This window comes from Phodopus roborovskii, unplaced genomic scaffold (assembly GCF_943737965.1).
Source record: "Phodopus roborovskii unplaced genomic scaffold, PHOROB, whole genome shotgun sequence".
NCBI lineage: Eukaryota > Metazoa > Chordata > Mammalia > Rodentia > Cricetidae > Phodopus > Phodopus roborovskii.
This window is the reverse complement of record NW_026126541.1, coordinates 13,714,894-13,725,731: the sequence shown is the minus strand read 5'-3', so window position 1 is coordinate 13,725,731 and position 10,838 is coordinate 13,714,894. Positions and strand designations below refer to the sequence as shown.

General features: G+C 49.6%; 1 protein-coding gene across 1 annotated transcript; it reads right to left on the bottom strand.

Annotated features, from left to right (window-relative positions):
- Positions 1-3,742: 3,742 nt before the first annotated feature.
- On the bottom strand, positions 3,743-9,188 carry LOC127233418 (steroid 17-alpha-hydroxylase/17,20 lyase). Its single transcript, XM_051199899.1, has 8 exons — positions 8,888-9,188; positions 7,545-7,683; positions 7,079-7,308; positions 6,335-6,421; positions 5,784-5,999; positions 5,309-5,478; positions 4,489-4,592; positions 3,743-4,097 (listed from the first exon to the last, which is right to left on the bottom strand). Exons 1-8 carry the CDS (start codon positions 9,182-9,184, stop codon positions 3,805-3,807), a joined length of 1,536 nt encoding a protein of 511 aa, XP_051055856.1. The 5' UTR covers positions 9,185-9,188; the 3' UTR covers positions 3,743-3,804.
- Between the last annotated feature and the right edge of the window lie 1,650 nt (positions 9,189-10,838).

Here is a 10,838-nt window from a genome sequence, read left to right as displayed (position 1 = left end):
AGATTATTTTCTCTAAGGACACAGCCCAGTGCATGATTCCTGAAGACAGGTGGGGAAACATGGCTGACTCCTCACTCCAAGACTCATCATGGAAGTCTTGGGTTCTGGACTCAGCCATTCTGTTGTGCACATGCATGCACATGCATACACACGTGAGCGTGTGTGTGTGTGTGCGTGCACACACACACACACACACACACACACACACACACACACTCCTGTGACCTGGAGACTCATACTGCCCTCAGTTTCCTCTTGGGTTAAACTCACCCCCTACTGCTGTGGAGAACACAGGCTTTCTGCATACTTGCTTGTCTGTTCACTGCTGGTTCATGAAGCATCTTTCAGATCCGAAAAGATGTGAAATACTTAGCTTCTCCCCCATCCATCCCTGGGAAGTCTGGCTCTCTTTCTACAACCAGCTGGGAGAGAGCTGGGAGGGGGGAAAAGGTAACCTCCAGTTTAATGTCTCTTCCGTTTGACATGGTCTCAACAGCTCCCCCCTCCTCCCTCAAACTGCTTGTGAGAGGGAGCCGCAGATTCCTACAAGCTCTCCTCTGGGCTGTTGAGCAAGGTCTGGGATCACTGGTTCTTGAAGAGGAAGACTGATTTGGGGGAGTGTCAGGGAGAGTCCACTACAGTGGGGTTAAAAGCCCCTTTAAGAAAGAACAGGCTGTGATCTTGATGCCATCTAACTCCTGGGGGTTGTCTCAGCTTCCCTTTGGAAGCTCAGCCAGGCAGGGTTCTAAGCATGTGCCATGACCTTGTCAGAGTCTTCGATTTCATCAGAGATGAAGGACTTGACTGTTGATTGATGCTGGTCCATCTGGCAGCAGGGACCTGAGGATGAAACCTCTTTGTAGGCTAAAAGTCAAAGGAAAGGTCACTGTCTTCATAATGGCGAGGACTTCATGTGTAGGCTGGCCACTGGCCAAGGTCTAAAGATGCTGGATACCAGCTGGGGAGGTTGATCAGTGTACTTAACTGTCCAAAACTTGACCTGAGTTGGAATCTTTAGAACCCACATAAAGTCCGGAGACAGCAATAGAAGTGTCTGTAATCATATCGTACCTCATAATCATAGTGTGCCCCAACCAAGAGACAGGAGGTAAAGACAGGGGACTCATCTGATGCAGGCCAGGTAGCCCACAAAATGGGAGCTGCAGAAGATACCTAGCTGCAGACAAAATGGCGCCATATATGAGACACAGCATGCATGTGCTTTCCACTTCACTCGAGTTTGGGCTCACACATACACACACACCCATACACTCACATTCACACACATTTATACACACACACCCATACACACACGCACCCATACACTCAAACACACATGCGCACACACACATACCCATACACAAACATACATGCCTGCACACACACCCATACACACATACCCATATACTCACATGCCTGCATGCACACACACACACACATACCCATACACACATGAACACATGATACCAGTTTAAAGGAATTAGTCCCATTCTCCAGTAAAGGAGGCATTTCCAATTCCTGGGGTGTTTTGAGTAGGGAAGGGAGAAGAATCCAGGTGTGGCTGCTGAAGGCACCTGTTTACCTGAAGGAAAGAGGGGGGAGGGGGGACATGCCATCCCTATGGACCAAGATGGCATTGCTCTGATGGGCCGTGTCTGGGTTATATATGATCGCAAAGCCAAACCTATGGGTGCATTCAGCACAACGTGTAGGTCAGACTAAACAGGATCAGCATTTCAAACAAAGACTCAATCCTCCAGTACTCAAGACCCTCCCTGCTCGGGACGTGCCCAGACCCCCACTACATCCCATTCCCATGCTGGCACAGCAGCCTCCTTTCCTAACTGTTCACAAAGCAGCTAGGGGAAGCTTCCATGACGGTTAAGCTGGGAGTGACGATGTGGGTGAGCCTGTAATCTCAGTACTTTGGAGGTAAATGGAAGGGAATCAAGGCCCGTCTCAGCCACACAGCAAGGTGGAGGCCAGTCTGAGCTACACGAGACCCTGTCTGGAAACAAAACCAGTCCCATTGTTCACTCGCATATTAATAATAAGTTAGTAACTTCCTGCGTGTGTGGGATAGATGCTAAGCTCCCTGCTCTTTACAAAGGCCCCAAAGAGCTGGCCTGTCCACTCTGCTCCGCCAGAGGCTGCTCTGTCGTCGTCCCCCCCCCACCCCGTTTGTTACGGTTTGGGCATGGTCACCTTGAGACCATTTCATCTGCTGCTCCTTCAGTAATTGCCACTTTCCTCCACATCCTCACCTGCGTCCCCAGGACTCCTTGTTTCAAGCGGTCCCTTTCCCCATACCATCTTTAGTGTCATTGTCTCCAGAGCGTTTACAAGTCTGAAATTCTCATTTTTCTGTCAGTCTTCCCTAAAATATACCAGGCCTGTGTGTGTGTGTGTTTGTGTGTGTGTGTGTGTGTGTGTGTGTGTGTGTTATATAGGGGGGGTGTCTCTGGGGCCACCAAGGCCTGCAGAGTAACAGTCCCCACAAGGCAAGAAAGTAGTGTTGGATCAACCTTGGGGAGTCTGACCCCAAATAGATTTTTGTTTGTTGGTCTTTGATATTATTGTTTTTGTTTGTTTTTTCCAGACAGGTTTCAATTTGTTTTTTTGTTTGTTTGTTTTTCAAGACAGGGTTTCTCTGTGCCTTTGGAGCCTGTCCTGGAACTAGCTCTGTACACTAGGCTGGCCTCCAACTCACAGAGATCTACCTACCTTTGCCTCATGAGTGCTGGGATTAAAGGTGTGAGCCTTTACCCGGCCCCAGACAGGTTTTCCTATGTAGCCCTGGCTATCCTAGAACTCACTCTGTAGACAGGCTGGACTCTTAAACTCAGAGATCCTCCTGCCTCTGCCTCCTGAGTGCTGGGATTAAAAGTGTGCGACACCACTACCAGGCTCCAAGTAGTTTATTTTAGGCATATTTAAGCATGGCACAATTTGGAGAAAACTTTTCTGGTGATGATTAAGTCGATCCCATGTGCACAATAAGGCTTGAGACATAACAACATTGTAACTCTATGCAAAGTACATGTGCCATCTCCCATAAAGATGGGTTCTATAGATTGACCACATCCGACACCTTCCATACCGACACCTTCCGTAAAGATAGAGTCTATAGATTGACAAGCTCACGTAAGGGTTTAGGGGAGGATGAGGTGTGGGTTTGGCCATACCGATATTGTAAAAGGCACCAGGCTATTAACTGCGTCTGCTCCCAGCCTTCTGGACAGATAACAGATCGTGTACACCCCCCCTCCTGTTGAAGGGACAGCCCTGTGTGTTTAACATTCCTGGGTCCCCTGTGCCTCGCACACAGGCTGAGTGTCCTGAGTCAGCTGATGACATTCAGTATGTACTCAGTAAAATGTTTTGAGAGGTGTGCAAGATGGCTCATCAGGTAAAGGTTCTTGCTGCCAAGATTGATGTCCTGATTTCTGTCCCCGAAATCTACATGGCGGAAGGAAAGGACCAACTCCTGAGTTGTTCTTCCACACGCATGCACACACATGTGCACACACACACACACACACACACAGGTATGCATGCACACACTCGTGCAAGTGTCCCTCTCTGCCACACAAAATAAAGACGACGTATGTTTGTTGCCTGAATGAGTAAGTAAATGATGGGCAACTCAGAGGCTTCTATTCGGAAAAACTTTACAAAACATATCAGCCTTCATTGCAGCAAGTCTGAAAATGAGGCAGGAGGGGAGGGGCTGTAGGTGGCAGTAGGAGTATCACCTCTAATTTTGTGCTGTGGGCTGCATAATATGGGCCTGGGGGACATTAGTTATGGCTTCCAGGTGCTAACCTCTGCCTGGGCATCCTTCCATGCCTGGCGCACTGTGACCTTCACTTTGAAGGGGTCGATCAGAAAGACCACCTTGGGGTCACCGTTCAGGCAGGGCAGCGGCTCATCCTCTGGTACATCTAGGTCAAACCTCTGCAGCAGGTAGGCTATGAAGAGGAAGAGCTCCTGACGGGCCAGAACCTCTCCGATGCAGGAGCGGGGCCCAGCTCCGAAGGGCAGGTAGCTTAACGAGGGTGTGACGAGATGGCTTCCTGTCGGGTCTAAGAAGCGTTCTGGAGACAGAGGGAAGCGTCAGCCAGCAGCCAAGCATTTGCCTAGGGATCCTTGACCCACGTTTAGACCATGAGGAAATTAAATATCCAGGAAGGATGGAGAGAGGGGAAGAGGTCTCACCAGGGGGAAATGTCACCATCCAAGAGAAGAGGAGCAGGTCAATGCCCCGCAAGCTTCCCACAGAAGTTATTTGAAAGGTGAGTTGGAAACCCAGCTGTGAAGAGTGTGGGGCAGTCCCCCAGAGATTGGAAATGGCCACAGGCCTACGGGGATGCAGTCAAGAGTTGTCTAGTAGCAAGCCTAGCGGACAGGAAGGAGTGCTGGCCCAGGGACCAGAACCCAGGCTGGCTGTGTGGTCCAGGGGCCAGGATGGGACAGACAGACACTCACCAGGCATGAACCGATCTGGCTGATCCCATTCCTTCTCATTGTGATGCAGTGCCCACAAATTGATGATCACGGGTGTGAACTTGGGGATGCTAAACTCACCGATGCTGATCCAGACAAAGAAAAGAAAAAGGAACATTATCTTCCCCTTCCTGCTCAGCCCCATAGCTCCACTGGGGAAAGAGCCCTCTAGGCCTTCATTCTCACTCACTGCTTATCCTCAGCTTCCAGCTTCTGCCAGGACTGAACCTGGATCCAGCCTTTTCCACTCAATAAGCACTTGCCCATCAACCTTACATTTGTGCTTGTCAGCACACGGGTGTGCCTTGGAAGCTGGTGCGTGCGTGTGTGTGTGTGTGTGTGTGTGTGTGTGAGTGTGTGTGCGTGCGTGCGTGTGCGTGCGTGTGTGTGTGTGTGTGAGTGTGTGTGTGTGCGTGAGTGTGAGTGTGTGTGTGTGTGCGCGTGCGTGCATGTGTGTGTGTGTGTGTGTGTGTATGTGCACGCGTGCCTTCGTGTGTAGTATATGAACAACAGCTGTCTGATGAGATTGAGCATTAGTACCCTTTCCTTCAGCCCAGACCCGTGTCTCCAAGAGCAGCTGGAAGTTTGGAGGGAAGTCAGATGGAGCTGTAGCTTCGTCTTTGGAGGTCAGGGGGAGTCAGGGACAGGGTTACGACGGCTAGGTGGGCTGACGGACGGTAGGTAGTCACCATTTGATTATAGGTTAATCAGCAATTAAGGGCAGGTGGGGCATGGATAGGGAACAGAATGGGCTAGCTAAAGGCTGCATCCTAGGCTGAGTGTCTTGGCAAGAAAGGCATACCTTAAGTCAGTGTTAGCCCTGTGGGGGATGAGCATGGGGGCCACCGGCCTGATGCGAAGCACTTCTCGGATGGTGGCTTCCAGCATGAGGAGGTGACTCCGGTCATTGAAAGTTGGTGTGCGACTGAAACCTATGTTCTGGTCAATCTCCCTTTGGATCTTTCTCTTCACCTGAGGGCCAGAGCAACGTCACGTGACCAGGTTGTTCAAGTCTAAGTGAGATGTGGACTTAGCAGAACCCAGTGGTCACACCCAAAACAGCCCAGACAGATTCCATCCAGCGATGGCTCTGCAGCCCAGGCCTTGTTTCTAGAAGATGCAACAACATTAACCCAGTATCAGAGCCAGCCACTGTTTGTGTGAGAGGTCGAGCTGAGTTATCTGTTCAGAAGGCTCCAGGCATTGTGCCACCCCACACCCCCCCAAAATGGGGCTGGTCAGATTCTATAGGAAGACAAGCGTGAGGGGACGCTCACCTCAGGATTGTGCAGCAGAAAAGCCACAATCCAACGCAACACAGAAGCAGTGGTCTCTATGCCAGCGCCAAAGATGTCTGCTATTGTGGAAAGAATATGCTTGTCTGAAAACGCTTTCAAACCCTGGTCTTCACTGATGTTGTTATTGTCTGAATTCATCTTGGCTTGTATCAGAAGGTCTGTCAAGCTGGAGATGGAGTCACTGTTGAATTTCCCCTGGAGTTAGACAGTGAGAAATGACGATGAGGAGGGAGCCCCACCTCCAGCATCCCTGTCACACCGCATCTTAGACTAGACAGCAAGGTTCCCTGCACCTGAGAGTAGAGAGGGGACCTGGAGTTTGCAGGGAGACCGGGAGCCCTCGGAGTCTTCTGTGTCCCTTCGAAGAACTTCAATTTCTCACCTCCCCACTCCCATTCGTTAATAAGTCAGTTTCTAGTGGTAGCCTATATTATATGCCAGGCCCCTGCCAGGTTCTGGATCTTACAGTGTCCAGAATGCACCCAGGCCTGCTCTCAAGACCTCATATTTGCCTCTGCCCTATCCCTTACCTTGCATTTTTCTAATATTCCAGTCAGTACTTCATCTCGAATTTTAACATTTTTCTTTATTATTTCCAAGCCTTTGTTGGGAAAAATCTGGAAACAGAAGGAAATGTCAAACCCATCTATCCAGCTAGGAGAATTCTTCCAGAGGCAGACCTTAGTTTTCTCTTTAGGAAAGTCCCCACACCAGCCTGGACGTTCAGCCAGGAAGGCAAGATGAAAACAGAATGAAATCACCATGGCCAAAAAGGACACCTTGTAACAGCAGACGACAGGGTGTATTCCTCAGTCCCTCCCCACTCAATTCAACCCTAAGCCCCGATGGACGCAGGCCTTCCCTTCCCTTTCCCGTAGGACAGAGGAGACTGACGACGCAAGTTCCTCTACTGGCTTCAGCCTCAGCATGTTTTTCTCTTCTGTACCAAGAGGACAATTTAACATACCTCCAGGGGGAACCCAGTGATTGACACAGATGCTTGCTGCTGGCACATTGCAATTGGAAAATAATAAGAGCCATGAATATTAAGATACATACAGGATTTAAAAAGGAGACCCAGCAAGGCATCGTAGTACACATTTACACTCCTTGTACTTGAGACTTGGAGGCAGGAGGATCAATATTTCAAGGTCATTCTCAGTTACACAGGCAACTCGAGGCTAGTCTGGGCTACGCGAGAGCCTGCCTCGAGGGTGAAATTGCCAGTGAAGCCAGCGGGGTGTGGAAGTGGAGAGGCATGGCTGCAATCTCACCTTCAACCAAGGGAATATGTCCACCAGATTATTGTGGCCCAGGCTGTCCAGGATGCCTTCTGTGAAGCTCTTAATGGTGCTAAGCATTGGATCCCTGTTCTCATAAGAGATGCCGAAGCAGATGACACAGATGATGTTGGTTATTGAGTTGAAGATAGGCAGGGAAAGATCTATGGACTCCTCATTGTGGGTGAGCAGCAAGTCACACAGTGAGTTGGCTTCCTGACATACTGAGGAGAGAGGGAATGCTCAATGGAGGAATTGATCAGCCAACATCACCTCTCTACAGGACCCACGGATCCAGGGATGGCATAGAGAACATATGTCCACTGGGTGGCAGCAGCCGCTAAGAAATGGTTGGACCCAGCTGTCCTGCAAACTTTCCAAGCCCAGACACCCCCCTCCTGAAAACCCCCCCCCCTATTTTCTATCTGCTCCTCAGCTCTAGGGCTTGCCTCTCACTCACTGATCTTCTCCAGTTTCTGGTCACCATCCCTGAACAGGGCAAAGCTGCTGAGCGCCAACTTCCGATGAAGCTGCCAGGAGCCACTAGAGTCAGCGAAGGCGATGCCTTTTCCTTCGTCCGACAAGAGGCCTAGAGTCACCTTTGGAGAGCAGGCAGGGCTGTGAGAATTACTAGGCAACCCCTGGAACTCAGGCGCCTCCCTCCCTCCACCTGCAGTGCTGACCTGTGGGCTGTACCCTCCCTGTCCCACGCTCGCTAGGATGGCCCTAAAGTCCTCCTTACAAGCCCCGTGAAAGGCAGTATAGCAAGGAATTTGAGTAAAAGAGCTCTGGAGTTCCATTTATTAGTAGGGTGCCTTTGTCTCTGACCAGGAGAGGCAGCCATGGCTGGGGTAAAATAGGCAAGCCTACCCTAGGGATAGGGAGACCCAGAGACTTCCTTATCTTTTGTGTCCCCGCCAGGCTGCCAGAGTCACAGGATCCATGCTGTCTCTACCTCTTTCCACTCCTGGCCTGTGCACCCAGCCTCAAACCCTCATTTGAAGATAGCATATATTTTATCCTCCTGGGTTGGACTTGAGCTATGCCCTCTGCAAGGTACCCCAGAAGCACAAGGGCCCAAAGTCTCCCTCTTACACCCCTGAGCCTCCAAACCCCCACCAGCCAGCCTCTTTTATTCTTTTGCTTTTGAGAGGAGCCCACAATCTGGGGGAGCCTCGTATTGGGGGGCAGGCCACTCTTGGCTGACTAGCCCAAGGAAAATGAGCCGATTTCAGCCTGCTCAAAACTGAGGCCAGTTGTGTTTTTTGGGGTGCTCAGGGGGAACACTTGCAGCAGGGTCATGGGTGGCAGATGTAGGAAGACTACTTAGCCATCAGCACAATGCGGTCCGAGGCCTTTAGATTCTACTGTATGTCCGTGATTCCTGTCCCCCTGTAATCTCCCCCAGCTATCTGTGAGCCAAAGGCACATGGTCAGGGAAACTGTGATCTTAGCCACCTCCCCGCCAAGAGGCTGCTTCTCCCAGCATGTCCCTGTGGAGGATGCAATCACTGTCCCCTGTTAACAGTCACACCGAGGGTCTGGGCTATGGCCATTGTCAAAATGTCCTAGAATGATTATCATATAATAGAGGGGGAGGTGAGTGGAATAAGGGCGCCCTAACCCTGCTGGTCTCTGCACCACCTTGCTGGACAGGCCATCAAGAGGTCTCCCTATAATTCCTTCTTCCCAGTTTAGAGGTTGGGTAGGAACTGAGGGAGTGGCCCCACTAGTCTGGATTTGGCAAAATTAAGAACTGTACATCCCCAGGGGCTGAGAAGGAGGAGGGCTAGCGTTGCTTACCATGTGGGGCCGCCCGGAGAATTCTTTTCCTTTCTTAACAAGCACTTCCTTGGCCAGCTGGTATTGGCCGATGATCACTGTAGTTGTGGAACCCAGACGAAGAGAATAGATGGGACCATATTTTTCCTGCAGCTTGAACAAGTTGACATGCATATGGCCATGTCTGGGGAGAAACGGCAGGCTGCCCACAAAGGGCAGGAATGGGAGGCTCTTGGGGGACTTGGCGCCAACTGCCTTTGACTTGGGCCAAAAGTAACAGGCCAGGATGAGCAGCAAGAGGCCCACAAGTTCCCACATGGTAGTCGGCCAGCTGTGGAGTGGAGAAGCTGCAGCAACTCCAGCGAGGAAGGACCTTTAAAAGGCGTCCCTGGTTGTCACCTTGAAGTTGTGTTATCTCTTGGCCTGTAAAAGTTTATCCTGGGACAGATCCAAGCCTGAGTCCTCACCTAGAAAAAGGAGAGGAGCTGGTATGTGGCCTCTTCAAGGGCTGGCTCAACTTCAGGATGAACCCCTGGAGGAGCAGGTTCAGGAGCAGATAGTGGTCATCTCCCTGGGGCTTCTGCGTGATGGAACATCCCAGAGGCAAATAGTATCGGAATAAGATCAAGGTTTCAGAGCCTGTGTGTTGGGAGCCGGCCTTGAGTCACATCCTCTTGCAGAATTACTTACACCTTAAAACTCTAATTGAGCCTTATCTTGGTAAAACAGAAAACTGCTAAACAAGCAGTCTGTTCCTCTCAACCTGAACTGAGATAAGCAGACATTTATGGCCTGGGACATTACCAGAGCCCCAGAGTCGGCACGGCTACCCCTCCCCATTCCCTCCCTGCTTTGCTTTAAAACCCCTCTTTGTGCCTAATAAAGTTAGACATTGACAAAGATTGCTTGGTCTCGTTCCTTCTTTCTCTCCCGTTATTTTCAGGTTCTAGCCCACCTCGACCCACGAATAACTAGGCCACACTGGTCAGGGCACCTGTGTGCTGGGATGTCTCAAGTGCTGCGCAGATAGCAATTAATGTCATCAGGTGCAGCAAGCCAAACCCGTCAAAGATACCCATGTCACATTATTTAATAGTTGAGGAGAATGACATCGTCAAAGGTCAGTCTGTATAAGGTCACACAAGACAGTGGTGGCCCGAACTCAGATGCTCCAAGTTTTGGTGGCTGCTCAGGTTGGTGGAGCATCAGCTACATAGTCTTGAGTGGGTTACTTAACCTTTTAGGGGAAAAGTCATTTTATTATGTTACTATATGTAAAACATAAAATGCATCATTTAAAATATTTTATCTAAGGACTGGGGAGATGAGTGCAGTGGCTGCTTTTCTAGAAGATCCAGCTTTGATTCTCAGAACACAGAAGGCAGCTCCCAACCTTCTGTAATGCTGGTTCCAGGAGCTGATGCCCTCCTTTGGCCTCTGCAGGCACCAGACACACGCATGGCATGTATATGTACATACATGCAGGCAAAACACTCATGCACACAAAATAATAAAATGCTAATTAAAATTATTTAAAACACCTTAACTAGAACATAAAACATGAAACACAAAATTTCAAAGTGGCATTTTAATTATTTATCATTTAAAAAGTGTTATATTTGATTTGTTAGTTTGTCATGTGTGTATGGTTCATTCCTTCCACACTGAGGGTTCTGGGGATCAAACTCAAATTCAGACTGTGTGGCAAGTCCTTCACTCATCGAACCAACTCTCTGGCTCTTTAATAATTTTTAAATGTAGGTTTTGGCCAGGGCATGGTGGTACACACCTGTAAACCCAGCACTCAGGAGGCTGATGCAGCCTCAGTTTCACAGGGAATTTGAAGCCATCCTGGGATATCTATCTATCTATCTATCTATCTATCTATCTATCTATCTATCTATCGATCTATCTATCATCTATCTATTATCTATCTACCTATCTATATGTGTGTGTGTGAGAGAGAGAGAGG